The sequence below is a fragment of the Ostrea edulis genome, chromosome 3 (assembly GCF_947568905.1).
Source record: "Ostrea edulis chromosome 3, xbOstEdul1.1, whole genome shotgun sequence".
Lineage (NCBI taxonomy): Eukaryota > Metazoa > Mollusca > Bivalvia > Ostreida > Ostreidae > Ostrea > Ostrea edulis.
Window position 1 is genome coordinate 47,614,812 of NC_079166.1, and position 27,462 is coordinate 47,642,273.

Genomic DNA, 27,462 nt, shown 5'->3' on the forward strand with positions numbered 1-27,462 from the left:
CAAGTTGTGGGGGGTATACTGGAATCGGGTTGTCCGTCTGTCTGTCCGTCCGTCCGTCTGTAGACACAATGGTTTCCGGGCTCTAAAGCATTATCCTTTCCACCTACCGTCACCATATAATATATATGGACTACCCATGGGATGAAGATGTTCCCTATCGATTTTGAGGTCCAAAGGTCAAGCACACTGGACATCGAAGTAGCAATATGGTTTCCGGGCTCTAAAGCGTTATCCTTTCCACCTACAGTCACCATATCATACATATGGACTACCCATGGGATGAAGATGTTCCCTATCGATTTTGGGGTCAAAAGGTCAAAGGTCACGCGCACTGGACATCGAAGTAGCAATATGGTTTCCGGGCTCTAAAGCGTTATCCTTTCCACCTACAGTCACCATATCATACCTATGGACTACCCATGGGATGAAGATGTTCCCTATCGATTTTTGGGTCAAAGGTCAAGCACACTGGACATCGAAGTAGCAATATGGTTTCCGGGCTCTAAAGCGTTATCCTTTCCACCTACAGTCACCATATCATATATATGGACTACCCATGGGATGAAGATGTTCACTATCGATTTTGGGGTCAAAGGTCACGCGCACTGGACATCGAAGTAGCAATATGGTTCGGTTTGTCATGCCATTTGTTTTTTACACTCAGAAAAGAGGTAGTTTATACCTATTACCAACACCCTTTGGAAGATTGGGGTAAACGGGAGGTATTCTTAGTGAGCATTGCTCACAGTACCTCTTGTTGACATTATTTCATTGAAACAATAAAAGTAGTAATTCCTGTTAACTTGTAAATAAAAGGAGAGGAGAGAGTAGTGAGTGGAGACAGCTTAAAAGTCCAGAAGATCTTTGATTTTCTTGTCCTAAATATTTCTGAGAAAAGGGTGCTATATTTCTGGGTATGTCCTATATTCTTTGGACTAAAATTCACTTGACGCCCTGTAATTGGGATATATCGAATCGAGATTTGATTAAAAATGATTATTGTTAACAAATGAAACGTCGATATATCTAAATGTCGAGTTGAAGGCCATAGAAAGAGATGTTTTCTTCTCATGTAGTTTTAAAAGAACAAATTCAAAAATTGCAACGGTGACCACATGCCTTCCTCTAAACAATACCCGAAAGGATTTGGTTACCTGTTTATATATTTCAAACTTTTATGTCCGTCGGATGGGACGCTAAAGGGTGGGACAAGGATCACAATCTCCTTTGGCACGCAAAATATCGGTTCTCTGATATTGAAAAAAGAGCAGGCTCACTGGGAGCCATAACACTCACAAACCAAACATATTTCAATTAGTTTACTGCCGTAAAATGGTTGAAATATTGCCAAAAAGACTTAAAACCTCATCAATCAACCTATTCTTCTGGAGAAAAACATTTTTACTGTTGAAATTATTATATTGAGTATGGGACGTATCTTGTGACCGGTATTCTAAAATTGACGTTGTTTTACACTATCCAAGTCGTTCTGGGCTGCATTTGTTTCTAAATGGACATCTTGTGCATATTCTCATATTACTGTAACATGATATGGTGGAGCTATGTAAACTGGCTTTTAACAATAACCTTTTTTAAAGAGGGCATAATGCTTGATTTATTGAACATGTTTAGTAGGGCTAAAAAATTTCGGGTCGGTTCTAAATTTTTTACTTCGGGTTCGGGTGTTTCGGTTCGGGTCTATATAACTATTTTAAAAATTTAATATATAGTTAAAATCAAAAACCTTTATTGTATTCTGTCACAATAATTACTCGGGGACACGGACTGAGGTTTTGACTCGACATCCATGGTACAAGAAACAGCATTGTCACTTCTACTCGTTTCTATCCATGCTTTCAATGTTTGGTTTTTGTTTTTGTTTTTTTAAATATATATATTTCAAATATATATTTATATATATATATTACCCATCAGATTATAATTGATCTCTTTTCCTGTTCCTTACGGAATAAACACCCATTCGTAATTGATAGAAAAATATATTCATTCATTTGCAGCTTATTCCGTTTTCAGTAATCTGTCTTTCTAGCTGTACCTTACGGAATAAACAGCTGTTTGTAATTCCTTAAAAAAACATCCCAATTGAAATACAGCTTATTCCGTTTTCAGAGAATCGTGCGGATAAACAGCCATTCGTTTAAAAAAAGACATTTTAATTTGAATCAAATGAAACTTGGATACATTGTTGGATACCAGCAAAGCAAGGCCCTTATTGATTTTGGAGAAAAAAGGTCAAGGTCACAGTGACCGAAAATATATTGAAAACTTCAGACAAATATGGTTTCTGGCCAGGAACTCGAAAAGTTTAAAACTGAATCAAATGAAACTTGGTTATATTGTTGGATAGCAGGTTAGGAAGACCCCCTTTTGATTTTTGAGGAAAAAGGTCAAGATCACAGTCCTGAAAAAAGATTGAAAATTTTAGAAATATCTGGATCTGCATGATAACTCTAAAAGTTTAAATCCGAATATTCACAGTTATAAATATGCCACATCATTCCTGACTTTACAATGTATCTCATGCAACTCGGTCCATGCACCACTGGGTGCATATATTGATTTTTTAAGTGTGAAACACAGGTGATTTTTATGTGAACTCAGCTCAAATAGGATTTAAACCCGGTTTACCTGAACTAGGCTTGCTCCATAAATCTAGCTTACCTAAGACACAGGTGTGAATATGGGCATATGTATATGTTGGGAAACTTTTATCGATTACCAAGAGATTTGGTGCCGAGCGAAGCGAGGGACCAAATCGAGTGGTGAGAGAAAAGTTTAACAACATATACATATGCAGTACATGTTTCACACGAGAAATGAAAACTCTTTGTGGTCTCTATTTAATTTATCATGGCCCTTCAGTATTTTTTAGGTGACCTATTGCAATTGGTTTTCGTCCGTCGTCGTCAGTCGTTAGTCGTGCGTTAACAATTGAACATTTTTAACTTCTTCTAAATAACTACCAGTTCAATTCTTTTGAAATTTAGTATGAAGCATCATTTGGACAAGGGGGACATGAATTGTAAATTTCAGAACTCCAGCACCCCTTGGGCCCTAGGGGTGGGGCAAAAACTGCCCAAAATTAACCAATTTTCAAAACTCTTTTCAAAAACCACACACATGTAAGAAAAACTAAATGCATCGTGATGTAGAGCAGAAAGGCCTCTACCAAAATTGTAAATTTCATGATCCCGGGATAGGGGTTCTAACCCCAGGGCGGGGCCAAACTTATATAATGTTTATGTGTAAAACACTTAATGCTATTGATACTAAACTGAAAAAAGAAAGATATTCAGAAAGAACAGGAAGTCCTTTACCAAAATTGTAAATTTGATGGTCCCAGGCGTAGGGGTTTTGGTATCAGGGTGGGGCAAAAATGGTCTGTTATTAAATGTGTGAACAATAGACATTTTAACTTCTTAATAACTATCATTCCAATTCTTTTCAAATTTGGTATGAAACATATTTGGAATAAGGGGGGACATAAATTGTAAATTTCAGGATTCCTGCACCCCTGGGCTCTTAGGGGCAGGGCAAAAACTGCCCAAAATTGACCAATTTTTAAAAATCTTCTTCTCAAGAACTACACACATGTAAGGAAAACTAAATGCATAGTGATGTAGAGCAGGAAAGTCTCTACCAAAATTGTAAATTTCATTATCCCGGGGTAGGGCTTCTGACGCCAGGGTGGGGACAAACTTGTTATATAGTGTTTATCTGTAAAACACTTAAATAACATTTTCTTTAGTGCTTTTGATACTAACTTGAAACTAAATGGATAGAGCAGGTAATCTTTTAGAGAACCGTGCGGATAAACAGCCATTCGTAATTCCTTGAAAAATATATTAATTCTTTTGCAGCTTATTCCGTTTTCAGTGATCTGTTTTCCTCTATCTTTCGAAATAAAAAATCATTCGTAGTTCCTTGAAAAATGAAGATATTAATTCATTTGCAGCTTATTTAGTTATCTGTTTTGCTGTATCTTACGGAATAAACAACCATTTGTATGTTCTTGAAAAATAAATATAGTGATTTGTTTGCAGCTTACTCCCTTCTTCAGTGATCTGTTTTCCTGTATCTTGCACGCCGGAATAAACAACCAAAGAACCTATTCATTTATGTATTCTACAAGAAATGCTATATATCCTTGAACAGACAGTCATTGAAATGCATGCAATTCTACACAAATTTTAATATCTTTCCCACTAAGAAAACCCTTTTCCCGGGAATATTTCCCTTTCAAACGCGTTTTTTTTTTTAATTTTAGCTTGGTAAAATGAGTGTCGTATCTCTATATATACTCCTATAATTTGCACCTCGGTGCAGATTAGTTTCAGCCTTTTAAAATGTCTTATTTGAAATGATCCCCCAAAACATTTTAAAACGCATTTTCTAATATCTCTCCCCCAAAGAAACCCCTTTTCCCGGGTATACTTCCCTTTCAGACGCTTATTTAGCTTGTTATAACGAATGTCGCCTCTCTATATATACTCCCGTTATTTGCACCGCGGTGCAGATTATTTTCAGCCTTTTCTAAACTGTGTTTAATACTGATTTTTGTCTGTATAGGACACCATTCCATTCATTTATTGTTATCAGAGATAATCCTTTAATTTCATGACACAATAAACAAATTTCACAAAATGTTTACAACCGCTTTTTAGCATTATCCATTTTTCCCATTATGCAATTCAAGAATAAGAAAGTAAACAGATAAAACAGGAAGACGGTACAACAGATAAAACACATGAAATATCCTTTATTTCACACCCTTTACGTTGTTGACGTTACGTAAAATAACGTCAAATATTATTTTCACCGCGGTGCAGATAACGGTATGATGCCATTTAATTTGTGTCAGATGATAGATTACTGGTGACCGAATCCCAAACACAAGAGGGTGAGTACACATCTTATACTATTTTGATGAAATGTTAGTGACGGGGCCGCATAACAGAAACCTGAGAGAGAGAGAGAGAGAGAGAGAGAGAGAGAGAGAGAGAGAGAGAGAGAGAGAGAGAGAGTATATCTTAAATAGAGTTATATCGCTTAGCATGTCTGATCTCTTGTTTTTGTTGGTCGCCCAGCCACCCAAATTTTTGTGTTTTAGTTTTAATATTCAATGCTCCATACGAAGTCTGGTAACTGACACATCATATTCAGAAAGCGCTACGCCCTTCATTGATTGTTACCAATCATTGATAATTATTGATTTAAATAAGATGGCTCACTACACCCAGAAATAGTTTCTCAAATTAGTACGAATTGATCTAATTAAAAAAGATATGATGATATACAATAAGCATATATGCCAAAAAGGCAAAAAATATACAAATTTGGATAAAAACATGATTTTCAAAAAAACAAAACAACAAAAAACATTTCAATACATATCAACAAAATATTTGAGCTCGAGATCTGCGGTTCACCAGCCCAATGCTTTAACCACTGAGCTACGATGATAGACAAATCAGTCGATCGATACAAATAATTTCACAAAACATTTAAATTGCCATCTTATAACGTGGTGTCATACAGAGTATAAGCTTTAGTGTAGTGGGCTACCTTAATAATTATAAATACAATGGCAAGGTTACCCAACCATGAAGCTTGGACTAGGGGTGTGCCAAGTAATTTGGTACGCGCAAAAATCTTATTTTCAAGGTATGAAACATAAACTAAAATAGTTTTCTCTATAAGTACATGTACAAACACTGATTAAGGAAAACAATATTTGTGTACGTTTGTGAATAAGTACAAAACTACGGAAGCCGATAGGTGCCAGGGTATAGAATTAATATTTATTTATCTGGCGGCCGCCACTTAATTTATGTGGCGGCCGTCACTTAATTTATATGGCGGCCGCCACTCAATTTAAATTATTTATATGGCTGTCACCAGTTATTTAACTCCTCTCTCATTCTCTATCTTTCTCTCTCAAAATGAAAGGGGTATATATATATATATATATATATATATATATATATATATATATATATATATATATATATATATATATCTACAAGTAAGATCATTAAATTATTGTTTTTCGATTGTACTGTTAAATACGTAGAACCACGGGGCTGACCCTCCATTTTTATTTTTTTTTTTTTTTTTTTTTGGACAACGTTCAATTTCTGTTATTTTCACATGCAAACTAAATTATATTCACATTTGAAATAAGATTAATTGGCGGATTGGCCCCCACCCCACTCTTTGGGTGGTAGTAATGACTGGTAAAAATGTAATAATGAATGAAATGATCAATTGAAGGATGAACGGAGCCCCCTCCCTCCAATTTAGGAGTACGAAGTTTGGACAAAAGAGACATTTAAGGCTCCTTTTCTGCTTGTCAGCAATTTTAGAAGACAATGCTCCTCCGATTGTCCCTATACACTTTGAAAAACGATGCTGTGTGTTTGCGTACTATTCTAAATATTTCCAAAATAATCACTCAGTGATACGAATTACATTGTTTTTGCAATTGGCAGCCGCCATATAAAAATTAAGTCGCGGCCGCCAGATAAAATAACTTAAAAAAAAATTCAGACAAGTGTTTGATTTGCTTAGATATCATCATTACAGTTTGATATGCTACGTTAGTTTTAATACATTTTGATATGCTTTTTAGACGTTGACAGAGGTATTAGTGGAGCGTAGCGGGAACGATAACTCTGAGTAGAGATTGCTACTGAATATGTACCTGTATGGCAGCCTTGCGAAATGTTTGAAAACACCTGCCGCTATTTATAGCCAGTTAAAAATTTTTCTGTCTATCTTTAGACAAAGAAAACTTTGTAGAAATTTTCATTCTCGTTAGTAATTTTATTCTCAGAACCATACAGTAATCAGAAAAAATCCCAAGGTAGGTAGTAATTATGTCAACTTTCTGTATAATTTATTAATATCATCTGCGTGAAATAATTCTAATGTAGGGGTTAAAATGTTTCGCCAGTCGGCCTACTTAGACTTTTGATATTATAAGGGTAGACTGAATGATGAAATTTCAGATATTTGCGATGAATTTTGTTAATACATTTCATATGTTGAAATACATGTACATGTATCTATCTTACAATACAAATCTCCTTTTTCTTGTTCCAAACCTGATACAGAGCATATCCTGTATTTATTGAATATCGTGTTTTGTAAAATATTTTATCAAATTCACGGACCTTCGTAATTTCTTATTTCTCTACGTACAAACAAGTAATTCTACACAATGTATTGTAGGAGTGGTATCGGAATATAACATGAATTACAGATGCACACTGTGTTTCCTTACTGCATCGATCCTACATGTAGTTCATTGGGGAAAGGTTTGTACGAAAAATCTATTTTATTTGTCAATGGATAACAGTGAAGATATGCTTTAAAATTATGGAAAACAATGAAATATCATTTTCTGTTGCGAAATATTAAACATCTAATCTGAAATCTGTAGTTTTAATCGCGAACAAGTACTACATGTATCTAGTGTACGTGGTATTTCGGGCATGGAGGGATTAATAGGGGAGGACTGAACATCGAAAGCGGTTTTTAAAGTACATTCATGTACAAGTTAGACGTTTTGCATGTCTCTATCATAATTTTTTTTTACAACGCACAAACCGATCTTCTGAAATTTTATGATTTACAAAATTTAAGTTTATTACCGATGCCCAGGGGCGCGTTTTACAAAAGAACTTTCGACTTACGACAAATTTTACATAATGGAATTTTCAACGTTATTGAAAATATTTCACTCCGAATGCAAGATATTTTTAAAAGAAAATATTAAGAATTTAGCGTCAGAAAAGTTTCAATTCATTCATTTAAAGTAATAACTGTATAATAAAATTTACGACTTGCGAATTAGTCGTAAGTTGTTTTGTAAAACGGGCCCCTGATGATTATCATACATGTACCGTAACATTCAAATTGCGTCGTCGTCTCCATTATGCATTATCAATTCTACACATAATACACTAACTGGGGGATTTAAAGAGTATTGCAAATGTAGAATTGGTATTCTTTGCTTTTCCCCCTTTATTCCCATTTGGCAAATCATTCAAGACAAAAAAAGGTTGGATTTACATGTACCCATTTAGACGATACGAACAGCATTCAATGAAATAATAAAATGATTTCTTTGTTGTTTCACCCGATGGAACAACAACGAAAGACATTTTTTTGTTCATAATTTTATGCATTGTTTTAAAATATAAACTAGATTCAAGTACTAAAATTTCATATGGTTGACCTTTTCGTTACGCAAAACTGATTCAAAAGCTAATGCACCTTTGACCTTGATGACGCTCCATATTTGGTAATGATTACACAGACCGATGGTACTAAAAAACCGGATCGAACTAGTTTGCAACAAACATGCATTGATTAATTAATTGCATATTGATTAATGTTCCTCTTGAGAATTTTTCACTCATATGGAGACGTCACCATTGCCGGTGAAGGGCTGCAAAATTTAGGCCTATGTTCGGCGCTTACGGCCTTTGAGCAGGGATGGATCTTTATCGTGCCACACCCGCTGTGACACGGGACCTCGGTTTTTGCGGTCTCATCAGAAGGACCGCCCCATTTAGTCATCTGCTGTGAAACTAGGAACTATTCTAACCCGGATCCCCACGGGACTTATCCTAGATGAAAGCAATGACAATTAAAATAGAAATAAAAGAGAAAAGATTCAGTGAATGTAAATATGGAATGTTCTGCATCATAAAGAGCTATATTTGTAAAGTAAATTGACAACTTTATATTAATTTACAGGTTTCGTCATTTACGACGTGTGAAATCTCTGTTCTTACAGTAAAGTTTGTTGAAAAATGTCCAACAGACGCCGAAGCTTGGAAAAAAGCAGCAGCCAGATTGAATTGCGGATCTGTTTCCCAGTCGTGTTCACAGTCCATGGGAGAGAATGCTCAGTACTTTGTATTTCAGTACCACTGTGTTATCAATGCATGGAGGAATGCTACGTTAGAAGTATGCGCTCCCAATCGCACTATATTAGGTATGAACAAATTCCCACGATTCTCTTTTATGTACTTGATATGTTAAAAAATCAATATTTACTATCTTTACGTGGATACCTGAAATCTACAGAAGCTGGTTTGTGTCATGTGAAACAAAGTAGTTTAATTAGGATGTAAAAAAATGTAGTGATTTATAATCATTAGGTTTCTGTGCCGAGTTTAACTTCCAAGGAGCAATGATACAAGACAACTATGATGCAGATTGCACAAAGCATGAAACGCCGTGTCCGACCAGCTATGACTCAGCAGAGGCTTATAAATGTAAGAGGTCTCCGTTTATAATAAACTAATTATCAAGAGGATATTTATGTGACAGGGGCAGATGGTTTTCGTCTGCATGTCTGTCTGTCTATTTGAAATCTATAATTAAGGTAAAGTTCAAGGACAGATACCAAGGTGAGGGTTAAATTCACTACATGACTTCGCCGGGGCGATTATCATATTGCATGGGTGAAATTGAATTTTTATGATAATCATGATTTATACTTATCTAAATTGCCTATCGAATTTCACAAAAAAAGTATAATGATGTTATTATATGTGCTACAGATCCATCGTGCTATGAGATGGTTAGAAAAAATCGTCAAAGAGCAAGGGAGGACATTTTGAAACCGATCTCCTTATCAAATAGGTAACTAGAATGTACAGTGTCTGTAGATAAATACACACACTGCGTGTGTCACATATTGTGTACAGAATATATATATATATATATATATGAAAAGATATTGATAGTCATTTATTATTTTTCAGAATTACTGGAAATCTAGTCCATTTACTGAGTGCAGTTTTGTCGGTGATCTTTTTACGGACTATTACAGACTATACGTGGAGTGTCGTCCCGTAGTTTTCATAATTTGATTACTGAAAGTAACTTTTCGCAGCCAAAAGTATGAATGTGTATGTGTTTTTATCTTTTCATGGGTTTTTTATGGACACTGGATGTATGTATGTATGTCTGTCTGTGTATGTATGTATGTGTGTGTATGTATGTCTCTGTGTGTGTGTGTATGTATGTGTGTGTATGTATGTCTCTGTGTGTGTGTATGTATGTCTCTGTGTGTGTGTATGTATGTATGTCTGTGTATGTATGTATGTGTGTGTATGTATGTATGTGTGTGTGTATGTATGTATGTATGTATGTATGTGTGTGTATGTATGTGTGTGTGTGTATGTATGTATGTATATGTGTATGTATATATATGTATGTATGTATGTAAGTGTGTGTGTATGTATGTATGTATGTCTGTCTGTGTATGTATGTATGTGTGTGTATGTATGTCTCTGTGTGTGTCTGTCTGTATATGTATGTATGTGTGTGTATGTATGTCTGTGTGTGTGTGTATGTATGTGTGTGTATGTACATATGTATGTATAGTGATGTTTCTGGATTCATGAACAAAACATTTGCAGCGATATTTTTTATATGTACATATCACGATACTACTTAATCACAAACATGTCAATACATTATTTCTCCAAAAACAGAATTAAGGAACTTTTATATAGAACTCATTTATTCTCACTTGTTATGAAGAGTTCGATTGAATATATCTGTTCATTATAACCTTATGATGAAATTATTGTGCTTTACCAAAAAGTTAACTATATATTTGTATCATAAAATGTAAATATCTATTCTTGTTTCATTGAAAAATATAAAGGATCGCTGAGACTGAATTTACTTTTCCAGAAGAAGATGGAATATCATCAATTGTTAGTCATGTGATTTTCTGGTTTATAGAAATATTGCATACATTTTGACTTGATGATAGAGTTTAGAAGGGATATTTCATCTTGGAATCCTGTGCTCAAAATACTATAGATGACCTTTGAATGATACATTGCTACAGTTGTCTTTTTATATATTCTGCACAGTGCATGGCGATTATTTAAACACACACTTTACGTTATGCAGACAATCGAAATATGCATATATTTAGCTGTTTTTGTTTCTTTTTGTTTGGTTGTATGTTTTGTTTTTTATTACTATTATTTGCTAACATCAAATATAAAACCCCGGGGCCTCCGTGGCGGAGTGGTTAGAGCATCGCTCTCAAAATCACACGGCCTCTCACCTCGCGCCGGTAAGTGAGAAAGTTTACTTTCGGAAGGTCGGTGGTCTCTTCCCAGGTACCCCAGATAACTGAAAAATTGTTGAGTGTGGCGGAAAACATCAATCAATCAATCAAATATGAAATGGTAAGAAGAAAGCAACTGATGTTTGCATGTACGTGTATCATCGTTTCGTTGCGGCATTGAACTAGTTAGTTTTGTTGACCAAATAAAAGATGTTTCTAAAAGGATGAACTTTAGTCTGATTTTATTATTGCCTATGGTGTTTAAGGAGAAGGTGTACAGCAAATCAGTGTTTAATCTAGAATAATTTTGTTGGCCACCAATAATAAAATAAAACAAAACTAACACTAAATCCGTACTGCAATCGATACAAATACTAGTAATGATGATGATATTACAACGCTCATAGCTATATAATAATTCTCGCAGCAGATAAATTAAATAGGAATAATTAAATGCCGGTAGTCATATGATTATATATATTATTCAAAGGAGAGTATTATATAAGTGTTTGAACTTGCATCCAATCGTTTTGTCTAACTGGCAATAGAAAATGTTCCAATCAAAAATATTTGGGAGAAGAGATGACGACCCTTATAGAATTCGATTTTAAAATTGTACGTGTTTTCAGAATGTGTGAAAATACTCTCCTCGGTCGCCAAATTTCGTTAGAAGTATGAATTGAAGCGGGTTACATGTATGTATTTATTGACAATGGCATCACTCGTTGGAAAATGAGCAATGGGCAACAAAACCATGTCGTCTTGGCTGAAAAAAGACAGTTAAAGACAACATGTTGTTGCAGCAGAATACAATCACCATCGTGGATTATTTAGGATAATAGTAAAAACAATTTCAGCTTTATTAGTCGGAAGGCATCAAAATTGTGGAGGTTGAGCCCTTTATCCTCTTTAAATTTATTTATTCCCTTTATCTGCAAGCTACATCAGTTGGTACATGTAACACTGTACTGAGACCTACCAATTTCGTTTTATGTACATGTTGAGTATCAAGTATGACACGATATTACAAACATCGTATCCGAAATCATAGGTTGAACTCTTTTATTGATAATGTTTCAATTAATTAACGGAAACATTAATTGCAAATTAATATTTCCTTCTTAGCAGGAAGGATTTTAACATTCAGATATTTTGAAAACATATATCAACGTTTTACAAAACAATATACCGAGCAAATATTTTCATGCAAGTTAAGATGGCATTAATCTGTGTGTCTTCTATATTCATATTTACGTCTGATTGTGTGTTCTCGCAAATATTATGCGAAGGGTAGGTGATCTCTTATTTAACTTTATATGATCTCCAATTAGACAGAGTCAAATGGTCTAATATTTATTATATTGTTTTCTGTGTGTTATTTCGACTAGACTGAATGCATAAATGAACTTTACGAAAACTTTGTTCTTATCCAGAAAAGATTGTTGTGCAGGGTATATGTTTGATGTGAACACCGACAGTTGTATAGGTAATATTCACATTCAATATAAGTGTTAATTTCTTTATCAATACAAGGAAGTACAAATACACTTAAAATTGACATTTGTTCACATAACCATTGGTGGATGACGATTTCAGCTTGCAGAACGGGGTTCATTGGGGAAAATTGCGAAAAGGCATGTCCTTACCCAATGTACGGAGATGGGTGTCAGCAGAGATGTCTATGTGAGAGAGCCGCCTGCAACATTGCCATTGGCTGCATCCCTCAAACAACAGGTAACTACAATATTTAGTTACCACTGGCTGCATCCATTAATTAACAGGTAACTACGATATTCAATTACCACTGGCTGCATCCATTAATTAACAGGTAACTACGATATTCAATTACCACTGGCTGCATCCATTAATTAACAGGTAACTACAATATTTAGTAACCTTTGGCTGGATCCATCAAACAACAGGTAAATATAAAATTTAGTTACCATTGGCTGCATCCCCCAACCAACAGGTAAGTACAATAGTTAGTTACCTTTGGCTGGATCCATCAAACAACAGGTAAATATAAAATTTAGTTACCATTGGCTGCATCCCCCAACCAACAGGTAAGTACAATAGTTAGTTACCATTGGCTGCATCCATCAAACAACAGGTAAGTACAATATTTAGTTACCACTGGCTGCATCCCCCAACTAACAGGTAACTACAATATTTAGTTACCATTGGGTGGATCCATCAAACAGGTAACTACAATATTTAGTTACCATTGACTGCATCCATCAAACAACAGGTAACTACAATATTTAGTTACCATTGGGTGGATCCATCAAACAGGTAACTACAATATTTAGTTACCATTGGCTGCATCCATCAAACAAAGTAACTACAATATTTAGGTACCATTGGCTGCATCCATCAAACAACAGGTAAGTACAATATTTAGTAACCACTGGCTGCATCCATCAAACAACAGGTAAGTACAATATTTAGTTACCATTGACTGTATCCATCAAACAACAGGTAACTACAATATTTAGTTACCATTGGCTGCATCCATCAAACAACAGGTAAGTACAATATTTAGTAACCACTGGCTGCATCCATCAAACAGGTAAGTACAATATTTAGTTACCATTGACTGCATCCATCAAACAGGTAAGTACAATATTTAGTTACCATTGACTGTATCTATCAAACAACAGGTAACTACAATATTTAGTAACCACTGGCTGCATCCATCAAACAACAGGTAAGTACAATATTTAGTAACACTGGCTGCATCCATCAAACAGGTAAGTACAATATTTAGTTACCATTGACTGTATCCATCAAACAACAGGTAACTACAATATTTAGTTACCATTGGCTGCATCCATCAAATAACAGGTAAGTACAATATTTAGTAACCACTGGCTGCATCCATCAAACAGTTAAGTACAATATTTAGTTACCATTGACTGCATCCATCAAACAGGTAAGTACAATATTTAGTTACCATTGACTGTATCTATCAAACAACAGGTAACTACAATATTTAGTAACCACTGGCTGCATCCATCAAACAGGTAAGTACAATATTTAGTTACCATTGACTGCATCCATCAAACAGGTAAGTACAATATTTAGTTACCATTGACTGTATCTATCAAACAACAGGTAACTACAATATTTAGTAACCACTGGCTGCATCCATCAAACAACAGGTAAATACAATATTTAGTAACACTGGCTGCATCCATCAAACAGGTAAGTACAATATTTAGTTACCATTGACTGTATCCATCAAACAACAGGTAACTACAATATTTAGTTACCATTGGCTGCATCCATCAAACAACAGGTAAGTACAATATTTAGTAACCACTGGCTGCATCCATCAAACAGGTAAGTACAATATTTAGTTACCATTGACTGCATCCATCAAACAGGTAAGTACAATATTTAGTTACCATTGACTGTATCTATCAAACAACAGGTAACTACAATATTTAGTAACCACTGGCTGCATCCATCAAACAACAGGTAAGTACAATATTTAGTAACACTGGCTGCATCCATCAAACAGGTAAGTACAATATTTAGTTACCATTGGCTGGATCCATCAAACAACAGGTAACTACAATATTTAGTAACACTGGATATTCGACATGTATATCACAGAGGACCGACCACGTCCAGATCCACACATAACTGTTGATTTCACTAACGTGCAGTTAACTTTCTACTAACATTTATGTTCTTATAGTTAATTATCGGTTAACTTTCTACTATCTTTTATTTTCTTATTGTTAATTATCGGTTAACTTTCTGATAACTTTTATGTTCTTATAGGTAATTATCGGTTAACTTTCTGATAACTTTTATGTTCTTATAGTTAATTATCGGTTAACTTTCTGATAACTTTTATGTTCTTATAGTTAATTATCGGTTAACTTTCTACTAACTTTTATGTTCTTCTAGTTAATTATTGGTTAACTTTCTACTAGCATTTATGTTTTTCTAGTTAATTATCAGTTAACTTTCTACTACCTTTTATGTTCTTATAGTTAATTATCGGTTAACTTTCCACTAACTTTTATGTTCTTATAGTTAATTATTGGTTAACTTTCTACAAACCGTTATCTTCTTATAGTTAATTATCGGTTTCTTCTAATTTTTATGTATCAAGTGAAACTAGAATTATCGAATGAACACTGGGCTGTTTATACAGACAGACAGAAATGTTTGTTTATGAAAGGTAATGTGTTGATACACGTATTAACATACACAACGGTGTACAGACAAATTGAAGGAACTTGATATGTCTGTGTGCTCACTGTTGCATATTAGTAGCACAACAGGTGCGAAAAAATAAATATTTAAAGCATATATAACTTAGAAGTGATTTTTAAAAGTGCCGCAGTGGTACTACACTTCCTAGAACTACCCTTAATTGTTAGATAAATGAGTGGCTGGCAAACTATCCACACCATGTTTTGATTGATTTTGTTTTTGATTTCCAAACAATAACGTAATTTAATGTAAAATATCATTATAGACAACGATATCGCCACGAAATGTGTAAAATATCATTATAGACAATTATATCGCCACGAAATGTGTAAAATATCATTATAGACAATTATATCGCCACGAAATGTGTAAAATATCATTATAGACAATTATATCGCCACGAAATGTGTAAAATATCATTATAGACAATTATATCGCCACGAAATGTGTAACTAGTTATCTAGGGACTGGGTGATACACGTTAAAGAGTATAATGTAATTACTATATTGTGATCGGTTGAGTAAACGTAGTGAATAATTATAATTTTCAAAGAACATTGCATACGACGACAGGTTTATTATGATCAGTATCGGGCCATTAGAAAAAATGTTTAGTTGAAAAGATGGTTGATTCCTACATTTACATGTAGTTCTAAGAATAGTTTGAAATTCCTTATACCTGTATCTTCATACTACATGTATTTGTAATGTGAATGTACTTACTGTAGATATTGGAAGTGTGATACCCAACAGAACAGATTCTACGTCAACTTTTACGAATGTTACCGTGTTCTCCACTGAAGCGGAATATGATGAAACATCACTGTCCAGGTTATCAAAAGCCTCATACAGAACCAAAAATCAAGAAACATCCACAAAAAATATCTTAACCGAATTTGTAGAAACAACACGGGTGATCACAAAGATGATTTCCAGCACAACACTAACCAAACCTGAATTTATCGTATTGAATGGACAAACTCCATTGTTAGTTGGCATTTTCAGCTTTAATGCGCTATTTGTATTAGTCATTATTTCAGTTGCTAGTTATTGTGCTTGTCGAAGATACAAAAACTATAGAAAAAGAAAGAAAGATAACTCCGCCAGTGTTATTCATTATCACGAAATTGATGAAAATGCCGTGGGTACTAGCAGGGATTATGACCCCTTGTACGCAACACACGTGTCAGAAATACCGAAAAACGTCCTCGTTGAATATGAAAATGAACCTTTCAACAGGGAAAGACAAAGTTGTAAAACTCCAGACCTGCAATACAGATTGTCGAATACTACACCAAAACGTTTGATATACGAGGAAGAGTTATCTTCGACGATAAAGACTGAGGAAAAACAGGAAGCCGATTTTACCGATGACGGTGAAATATACTTGATATGCCACAATTGATATTTCATTTTATGTGTGTACATGTATCCTGTTTAATTCATTTTATTAACGTTTTCAATGAGAAAAAAGTGTAATTTTAATTTTTCTGTGTAGATTTTATTTGTATTGTACCTGATAATTTCATTGAAGTATCACCTGTATATTGCATTGTAACAATCCATAACTTTTTTTTATAAATGAAAGCTAAAAGCATTAATTTGCAACTAACTAGCATTGAAAGCGGAGTACTGCATTTCTCCCTTTTTTATTTGTAAAAAGTGTATATTCCCTGGAAAATCCATACCATTATCTGACATAACGACATTTATACAACTGTCAAACAAAAGAAATTGAAATTGTAATAAAAGATATATATATATATATATATATATATATATATATATATATATATATATATCAATTTCTCATATCGGAACAAAATGTTTAACGTGTGAAAATTGAGGTTTTTCTGAAACTGAAAACATATTCATATTGTACACATTCTACACATTTGTCATATTCATGTCAGATTTTAATCTAGAAAATAAAAGATTCACAAAAATTATGCATAGCTATTTCATTATATCATATTCTAGCTAGTGACACGATACCATGAGAGAATAAATGAAATAAAACGGACTAAATAAAACGATCCATATGTTCCCAAGCAACACGTTTTGTTGTTTATTACAAACGACAACAGCAGGTAATAAGTATATGTTGGTAAACTTTTCTTTAGTACCTAAAGATGTGGTGCTAAGCGAAGCCTAGTAGTATTTGTACATTTCATGCATGGAAACTGAGTGGAGAAAACATCCTAATCCACATGCAACGCTAAAATCTCCGAAATTTGCTCTGTCAGAGAGAGACATTCTCATTCCACGCACGTGTACTTTCCTCGTGCACGTAAACCGTTATGCTATGCTACACATCATCTAATAAAGCCTTAGATCTGGTATATCCCAGTCATACTATATATGCTTAGGTACAATTACATGCTACAGACCGATACAGACAGCGTAGTCCGCTGAACAAATCAATTCAATATCGGACGCTTATAGTTCGCTTCGACTCAGCACAGTCATGATTCTGCATAATTCTATTGATCTGTTTTGCCTCATGGAGAATCAAAGATGATGGAGCGATTCCGTGAAAAAACGGGAGTAATGGCCGAATTAAAGGACAGGCTACCGCAGTGGAGAACGACACAGACGAGGATTCGCAGACTGACAGGGAGGATATCGGAGAGATTCCTGGAAAACGGCGGAGAAAGCAGGACGTGCATCGTACAGATCGTGAGGTACTTTCCATTTCCAACCCCGTTCCATGTTATTGTGCTTTTGTCTTAATTAAAAGCATTTGCTTCAAAATTAATCCCAAGCAATGTTGATGGTGGTTGTTTTACAACTTTAAGTTTCAGGTGTATGCACATTTTATTATCCACAGGTATAATATTCATTGAACTCTTGATCAGATATCATATAAAGCACACATCAGTGACATATTAGAATGTGATAAAATCTGGCATTAGCCTCTGTGATTATCGTCCATTGAGATACTAAATATTTGTTCAATATGATGAAAACTCATTCAATCCAATCCAACGGAGTCACAATGGGATGAGCATTCAAAAGCTAAATTCCTTGTAAACTGAAAAATTCAAATTGTTATACCCCCCGCAACAAGTTGTGGGGGGGGGTATACTGGAATCGGGTTGTCCGTCTGTCTGTCCGTCCATCTGTAGACGCAATGGTTTCCGGGCTCTAAAGTATTATCCTTTCCATCTACCGTCACCATATCATATATATGGACTACCCATGGGATGAAGATGTTCCCTATCTATTTTGGGGTCAAAAGGTCAAAGGTCAAGCGCACTGGACATTGAAGTAGCAATATGGTTTCCGGGCTCTAAAGCGTTATCTTTTCCACCTACAGTCACCATATCATATATATGGACTACCCATGGGATGAAGATGTTCCCTATCGATTTTGGGGTCAAAAGGTCAAAGGTCATGCGCACTGGACATCGAAGTAGCAATATGGTTCGGTTTGTCATGCCATTTGTTTTTTACACTCAGAAAAGAGGTAGTTTATACCTATTACCAACACCCTTTGGGATATTGGGGTAAGCGGGGGGGGGGGGGGGGGTATTCTTAGTGAGCATTGCTCACAGTACCTCTTGTTTAATCTGTTTTATTTGAAATGCGTCAATGTTGTTGTTTAACATTATGATTTAACATCAGCCAAGGAAATATTTGCCTTCTGATGATTTAAATCAATAAATGGACATCGGAGTGTGAATGTAAATAAAAATGTAGGAGTTGTCTTAACTTTGTTGCCGTGTAAATGATTGCACTGTAAAACAAATCAAAGACTTACATATGCATGCAATATGCATCACACATACGCTCGATTATATACTAAATAATTACACTAACAACTGCAGTCGTCAGTAGCAATTCACAGCTGATTTGTCACATCCCGGTAACAGCTGGCTCTCCACGTCTGATTACTCTTTATATCGATCTATCAGTACCTGATGGAGGCTTTCTTATGAACTTGTGGATTTCATCCCCGTCCCGGAAAAATCTCGTGTATCATTGAAATTTGCAATGGAGAAAAGGTAAATCAGCGCTAATTACTTAATTAGTTAATGTGGTTTTTACAACCACTTTGAATTGATTTATTGGGACTTTTGCTAAAAAAAGAAATTATGCTCTTTCTAAAACACACAGAGGAGTTTACACTAACTCTACACAAAATGTATATAAATATTGTATGCAGTTCTGATATATGAGCAAATAGTATTAATGTCTGAAAGAAATTATGAAAGTTTGATGTACTATATAGCCCTAAAGAGCCACATTGTAAGGTTTAAGAAGTACATAAACACGGAACATGCTGGCTGCCCCAATCAATAAACCTTCAAACATGCATACAGAAGGTTTTTAAGGTGTATCGAGCAGGAAAATTTAACTTTTTTAAATAGTACATTTAATTTACGGTTGCGTACGTGGTATATGCAATTGAATTCTATGCATACGAAATGCACAAATCCCTTCAAATTAAAGTGGGTATGTACCAGCAATATTGATGGTTAGAGAGGCATCACTGTGAAGCATCCTGTACATATCAGTGAAATCAGATGAAAGGCGAAGATAACGAACAAGTGATCAATCTCATAACTCCCACAAGGAATACAAAATAAAGAGGTGGGCAAACATGGACCCCTGGACATACTAGAGGCGGGATCATGTGCCTAGGAGGAGTAAGTATCCCCTTTCGATCGGTCACACCCGCCGTGATCCCTTTGTCTTGATCAGGTAAACAGAGTTATCCGTAGTCAAAGTCAGTGTGCCAAGAACGGCAAACCGCGTCAAACAGCATTTGACTCCATGATAGGTTAAATGGGCAATCTAGATCATTATAACGACCATATCATTGCTAAATGCAAGAACAACCATATAAACAAGGAAACCCCCATCAGGGGCATTGAAATCTCAGATTCAATGGTCTCTTTGCATTCCAACAATTTGGTAAAATATTGAAAATCGTGTCTAAAATCAAGTGGTGTTTCTTACTTAAATAAATTATTTATAAATCAAAACTCAAACACATATCTATATAGGAACTGGTTTGTCTGTGCTAGTGCAACAACGATTTATTGCACATGCAGGAAAAAATATGTACATCAATACTTTTTTACTCTTCAAGTATAAAACAATTCCAGATGAAAACGCAATATAAAATCAAATGATTAGAAATATTGAAAGGGGGGCTGGTTACACGTAGAGCAGCAAAACCTCGAATGCCTTCAATTTCTCATATCTGGACACAGGTAAACTACTTGTTCCGCACGAGTTCATTCAACTCTTTGTATCAGAAAAATCCAATCAGAAGCCTTATACTATTAAATAACACACCGGAAATAAACTCTAACACGTGTTTAACTTACCATTTATAAATATATATACATCGTGTACTTTCTTTCCTTAGTTTCTCGTTGTGTAGTATCCAAGTGACTGCCAGTGACAATAGTTGTTGCATATTTACACTGACTATGCGGTGGTACCTGTAGTCCATGGCTGTTTCAGTGGTACTGGTGGCAACTTTTGTGATTATACATCTATCACGATATCAATTTTCAATTAGAACAATCATTAAACCCTACAATCTATTTTGTTTTAGACTATCTGGAGTGGTCGGGACCTCCTCAATAACTTTTGTTTTTGGAGTTAGGGCTTCTACGATTCCTCTTGATTGTTTCTGGAGTGATTACCTCCACAATATATCTTGTTCCTGTAGTGGGGACCACTATTTCTTGTTTCTCAACTGGGGACTGCTGAAATACCTCTTGTTTCTGAAGTGAAGACCTCTATTTTTTAGAGGATGAACCTGCACAATAATTCTTGTTTCTAGAGTGGGAACTTCTAGAATGCCTCCTATTTCTAGAGTGGGAAATTCTAGAATGCATCCTATTTCTAGAGTGGGGACTTCTAGAATGCCTGTTATTTCTAGAGTGGGAACTTCTAGAATGCCTCCTATTTCTAGAATGGGAACTTCTAGAATGCCTCCTATTTCTAGAGTGGGAAATTCTAGAATGCATCCTATTTCTAGAGTGGGAACTTTCACGTTAGCTCTTGTTTCTAGGGTGGGACCTTCCCAAATTCTTTCTATCTGGATTGGGCCTCCTTGATATATCTTGTTTTGGAGGGTATAGGAACTTCTCTGATGATGTAAGCAATTAAAAAACCCATTGATTCTCTTTCCACAGCTTCTGCTATGGACAAACTGTGTAGAAACAACTAATGATTAAAACTTCAGTGATGTACCAGGTAGTCACCGCAATATGGCTGAACTATCGCCTAATCGGCGTAAAACAACAAACACACAAATTTCCTGTTGCAGCTCTCCGCTAATCACAGACACATGAAAGGTGAAGATAACTAACATTGACCAATCCCACAAATCCCACAATGAATACAAAATAAATAGTCGGGCAAACACGGACCCCTGAACACACCAGACGTGGGATCAGGTGCCTAAGAGGAATAACCATCCCCTGTCGATCGGTCACACCCGCCGTGAGCCCTATATCTTGATCAGGTAAACGGAGTTATCCATAGTCAAAATCAGTGGGCCAAGAACGGTCTAAAAATCGGTATGAAACACGTCAGGCAGCATTTGACCCAATGATAGGTTGTAATGGCAAACTATATCGTTATAACGACCATAGAATTTGCGAAATGCTGACTTTAAACGAGACTATTGACACCCCTGTACCATTACATTAACTTGTTTGTCAGTAGCTTGCCTCGATTTAAAAACTGACAATACGCAGAACAAGCTCCTGTGTATCGAATCAGTTGAAAGATATAAACACCATATACAGGTGATAATGGAATATTGCTACATAAATATGGGAAGTTTACGATGGAGAAGCTGACATCATCCCGTTTGTCATAAAGTTGAGTTGTAACACTAATTTTCATCAATAATAATAATAATTCATTGTTGTTTAAAATTATGCTAATAACAAGTCTAACAAGCTAATTACGTTGAGGTTGTAGGATACATGTTGTATATATCTATTTACCTCTGAACCTAAGCTCTTTTTGATTTGATAAGAGTGGATTTTTTTTTTAATTTTCAGCACGGTGTTTTCGGTAATCGGAGTGGTCGCCTCTGTCCAGTGGATGTGGTCTGCTGTCGCTTCCGCTTCGAATGTAAACGTAATATCACATGACCCAACCAAAGAATGTCGCACGGGAGACGAAGAATCGTGTCCCTGGTTCATGGTTTTCACAGAAATGAAAAGCAAGTTCAAGAACCTAGAAACAAGTTTCAACGAACAAATTTCGCAGCGAGAGAGTTTAGAACGTGACTTCATGAACCATTCAGAACTAAATCACATTTTGAGTGAGAAACTGAAGATATTTTTCGATAAATTAGATAATATTAGTTTACACTGTAGTAAAGCTGAATCTCAGGCAGCCGACATTTACTCAAGGATATTTCTCGATGGTATGTTGCAGTTTAAAATTAACACAGGTATTGTAGCATAGAATTCCCAATCCCCCCCCCCCGCCTCTCATAAAGACGGGCTCGGATGAGTCATCCCCCCACCCCACAAAAAAATAAAAACACTGGTCCAGGTTAGATTTCTCTCCTAGAAAAATATTAACCCGGGTAAATTTACCACAGGAAAGGTAGTCCTGCTACATATAACATATGAAAGTACGCCGCCCCAAAATGCAATTACTAGGTTTCAATTAATGAAATTTAATCACTAGATATCTTGATAACGGGAAAATATTCTATAATGGACAATACTATAATTGAACGATATTTTTTGTTTTCGGTTCCGCTTCTTAAGTCAAACTGACATACACATGTTCAATGTAGTTCCTGGATAATTTTGAAATAATAACTTCAGACAATATACTAAGTATTACATGATATGAATATGTTTGTATTCTTTTAAAAAAAATACAAGTACGTTTAAATCTGATATTTATTTGTTAAGAAATATAATTAAACCTGTTTTTGTAGACATGTTTCACAGCGGAGAATGGATTTTTTCTTTCAACCTCTGCAGAGCGTATGATAGTTATGATTTGTCACATGAAGCAATACTTATATTTAGACGTAGAAATACTCGTGTGTTGAAAGTAAAATGTACTCGTACTTCATCAGATAAAAGTACCATCCGACCCTAAGGTCAAAAGTGGAATCAACAATTATAATAGAAAATTTGGATGCATTCACTCGACTACGATTGATTTACAATACAATATAAATACACAATTTTTTTCTTATACATGTCATGAGAATAAACTGGGATTTTTTTTTATATTTTATGATTCCAAGTGAAGAAGCTGATGACAATGGAGTTACTAAAGTGTGTGCATATCAATCTCGGTGCATATTTTGGTATAAGAGGGCAACGTCATACCACATTATTAACCACTTTTGACCTATACCTTGCAATACTAAGACATATTTTCCCATGGAATAATTTTTATCTGAACCCTCTTTTCCAGGGGATGTTATACCGGGAAACTTCTACGCTACAACACAGTTATATGTTATATATCAACATGTAGTTAAAGACATTTATAATTGAACAATTATCATGCAGTTTTCAAGTATTAATGAATTAAAGTCTATTTTAGAAGAAGAATAAAATTAATGCAATATGTTTTATACAGATATTTCAAAGTTGGTAGGCCAAGAAATCATCATATCTAACATTGAGTATGCCTCTTTTTTCAGAAATAATTTTGTACTTCCTGTTGACTCTAGTGATGTATGAGATTTTCACACGGGTTAGACCCCATGCAGGAGACTGGAGGGAAATGGTTGAAGTTAATATTCGGAGGTACTTAGATAAATCAAATGTGATGTCTACTGAGGCTATGAGTGGCAGTTCTGCATCGACACAAGAGGACGCACTGGATAATGGGTCCGAAGTATTATCGAACGGCATCGTGAAAGATGATAAGGAAAAGAAGGTTATAAAATTATTGTGTACATGTAGCTTTATACAAAAGCGCAGAGTTTCAATCAAGAATCCCCAAATTCCACGATCAATAAAATTATTCCATTGGCAACTTTCACTAGCACGTATGTCAACCTCCAAATAGTATCTACAGGTAATTCATTATTGGAGGGATGAGCTGGAAAAATGCATTTCATGATTGGTTCCCTACCGGTGAGGCCGGAGGGTACTTTGGTTTTGCATTCTGTTTGTCCGTCAAATCAGTTTTCCGCACTTTTTTCGTCATGCCTGCAGATATTCATTTGATATTTGGTATATTGCTTTACCATGACAAGTTACAAGATCAAGCTCAAATTTTCTTTCGGTCCATGGATGTTTTGCTGTGTTATGGCCCTTGGACTTAGAAAATATGGAATTTGAATCCATGGCTTTTATTTTATGAGACCTAGTTATTATTATGCATAAACTGTCGACGTATGATTATCCACACAGAATATTACACAGACGACTTGACCGGTAGGGGAAATGTATGGGTATGCAATATTTACAGAATGCTTTTTCTTATTTCTTACATCCTTTAACAACAGTTTTGAATTACCTATTTGAACGGCAGTACTAGAAAAGTATTATTTTTCTATCTAATAATCATTGTATCGTATGAATATGTCTTCAACTGTACAGTTTAAAGAGTAACGTTCGGAGAGTACTGTATGTTTTCCACGTAGAGAGTAAAGTTGCTTTGAAATGCCTACATAATCAATTTTGTGTTAAACAATATTTATCAATAGTCAACGTTAATAAGAAAGTTCCTTAACATTCATTTGGAGGTCATTTATTATAAAAGAAAAAAAAAAAAAAAAATGAGCACTTTTGTGAGTCACTCTTTATTGATTGCAATTGTAAACTCAATGATCACCCAATGCACAAATATGCCATGTGCAGATCTTATCAGTGACATGTAAATTTATCTATTATGAAGCACTTACATATGTATGTGTATCAGTTGATCCAGCATTACAGACCAATTTCGTTACCTTATTATAAATAAGCTATTGTATATTATGATAATGTATATCATCCTGTTTAGAATGGCACGCCAACTCATACAGCGCCCTCCACGCCTAAGCACGGTGTTCTCAGGAAAGAAATGTGCATAGTTCTCTTCCGAAAGGAATGTTTAAGCATCTATAACTCCGTCATCGAGACATTTCTGTCCTACTTCACAGAGATTAAGATTGCATCTGCACCTTATTACGTCATTGAAGGTTTTAGTGACATCAGTAAAATTCCTCACGTGAAGTTGTTCATCCTGGTTTGTGATAGCACTATTAATTACGGAAGCGGAAGCAAGGATTTGAGATTGGCAACTATTAAAGTGCTTAAAACGTGGGGAGGTAAGTTAACATGCCACGTTTTATATTTGTCTATCCATTTCAAAAGATTATTAATTGTATTGTTGATTTTACAGTTTTATCATGAACATTTTAAATAAGTTTGCAGCATTTAGATACATATACATGTATATTGAAATGTTCATGATAAAGAAATTACGAGTTATATACTTCCTTTTGGTATTTTACTGACGTTTTAATATTTTTTAATGTATATTTAACTACTTTATACCGTACAGCACATCACATGGATAAAATTAATTTTGAGACAAATAACACAATTTGTAAAACAGATCAATTCTTTCCCCATTACAAGTAATAATACTCACTATCGCCTACAGCTGTGCCTATATTGATCATCGGTAATGATGAAGAATCGAAGAGACTAACAGGGCACACACAATACAACAGCAACATGAGGTTTGTGTTCTCCAACGAACTAGTGCAGGACCAAGCATCAGCTGGCAGGGTCTTTAGTCTTTGGCGGGAGATGTCCCCTCACCAAATGAGTCACCTCAGAAAACTCATCAAACCGATCCTTAACGAGGTGAAAACGGTACCACAGCTCAGGTTTATTACTTTGACAAAGTGAGGGAGATCTCACGAATAGAACAACATACATTCAGGAAATACATGTACCAGAATCTGGGTCCTTGACAGAGCCAATGCGCGAAAGCATATCGTTATCTGTTTGTATTTTTGAAACGCTCAATGTTTATATGTGCCATATTCGTTTCGCCTTGTTTCTCTTAGTTTAGCTTTTTTGTAGAAAGAGGGTCATTATAGCGAATGTCAATTAAACAGTACTAACTTCTCGGCGAGTAGGATTCCGTTTGAACAGGGATTGTTTACCTTGAACTATGTTATATAGCTTTCGTAATCAGGTTTGCATGGTGTCAATGTTATATTTAAATAAAGTAGATTTAAAATTTAACTTTAGATTTTTAAAGAAAATAAATCTATTGATACATTCTTATATGAATGTTTTCCTGCAGGTGCTGGAGTTATATATACATTTGCAATTTTCTTAGCTTTAGTATGCGAAACCGAAAAGACGATTTTTTTAATGTGTGAGATTTATGATGTGTGGCTTTAGAAATGTGTGATATGTCCGCAAATTGCATTTCTATTAATCCAATTTATACAGTATCATCACGTTTTCTTCAGTCTAGTCAGCTGTTCATTAACATTTGCTATTGTGTTCAAGTAATCATATGACTAGGATGTACGAAAATCATGGATTATAAATTGTTATATGTTGTATGTTTTTCGTTATGTACTTATTCATGTTAAAAGTTTCATATTAAAGAACACTGTTTCACAATATATGATATTGTACATGTATATTTCTTCAAACATTGTTATAAGTGATCTTTAATCTCTTATACTCTTATACACATATATGGTCGTGTAATTGTGAACATGAGAACAGAAACGACTGTGGTCAACCGTCATTAGAATTCAGTCATGCCTACGACAATTTACTAGGGACAGTGGAGATGTCCTAGAGGGGTAAGAAAGTGGCTCAGATTTTTCTTTATACACGATTCTTAAATGACAGAAAGCTTATTAGGTGACGCAATCACTTCTGGTTTGGATGATGTATACTACATTTGGTCAGATCCCCTACCACTTGCTCTAACATTTCTACATAGAAAATTTCGTGTAAATTGATCATTTTTTTTTTTTACATTTCATTTTACAGAACAGCAAACCCACCTTAAAAGTATTGATGACAAATATAACGTTGGATACAACCATTATCAAAACGTAAAGTGTAGGATACAATCATTCCTAAGGCATTGACGATTTGCAGCGATGTGTG

At 35.0% G+C, this 27,462-nt stretch overlaps 3 protein-coding genes across 8 annotated transcripts; all 3 read left to right on the forward strand.

Annotated features, from left to right (window-relative positions):
* Positions 1–6,810: 6,810 nt before the first annotated feature.
* Positions 6,811–11,360, forward strand: LOC125674267 (uncharacterized). 2 transcript variants are annotated; one of them, XM_056158004.1, is made up of 6 exons: positions 6,811–6,886; positions 7,255–7,340; positions 8,788–9,028; positions 9,195–9,311; positions 9,600–9,681; positions 9,804–11,360. In XM_056158004.1, the coding sequence occupies exons 2-6, from the start codon at positions 7,275–7,277 to the stop codon at positions 9,895–9,897; spliced, it is 600 nt and encodes a 199-aa protein (XP_056013979.1). In that variant the 5' UTR covers positions 6,811–6,886; positions 7,255–7,274; the 3' UTR covers positions 9,898–11,360. The 2 variants fall into 2 exon arrangements, with proteins under 2 accessions (XP_056013979.1, XP_056013980.1); XM_056158005.1 differs by having other exon boundaries at positions 8,828–9,028.
* A 906-nt stretch (positions 11,361–12,266) lies between these two features.
* On the forward strand, positions 12,267–17,296 carry LOC125674262 (uncharacterized). Its single transcript, XM_048911390.2, has 4 exons — positions 12,267–12,421; positions 12,565–12,617; positions 12,728–12,865; positions 16,090–17,296. The coding sequence occupies exons 1-4, from the start codon at positions 12,336–12,338 to the stop codon at positions 16,764–16,766; spliced, it is 954 nt and encodes a 317-aa protein (XP_048767347.2). The 5' UTR covers positions 12,267–12,335; the 3' UTR covers positions 16,767–17,296.
* Positions 17,297–17,815: 519 nt separating this feature from the next.
* Positions 17,816–26,963, forward strand: LOC125674261 (uncharacterized). Of its 5 annotated transcripts, none has more exons than XM_048911388.2 (5): positions 17,816–18,045; positions 22,399–22,769; positions 24,021–24,259; positions 25,334–25,640; positions 25,979–26,963. In XM_048911388.2, the coding sequence occupies exons 1-5, from the start codon at positions 17,879–17,881 to the stop codon at positions 26,227–26,229; spliced, it is 1,335 nt and encodes a 444-aa protein (XP_048767345.2). In that variant the 5' UTR covers positions 17,816–17,878; the 3' UTR covers positions 26,230–26,963. The 5 variants fall into 5 exon arrangements, with proteins under 5 accessions (XP_048767345.2, XP_056013972.1, XP_056013973.1 ...); XM_056157997.1 differs by having other exon boundaries at positions 17,834–18,045; positions 22,399–22,796; XM_056157998.1 differs by lacking the exon at positions 17,816–18,045 and adding an exon at positions 19,280–19,368 and having other exon boundaries at positions 22,399–22,796.
* The last annotated feature ends 499 nt before the right edge of the window (positions 26,964–27,462 follow it).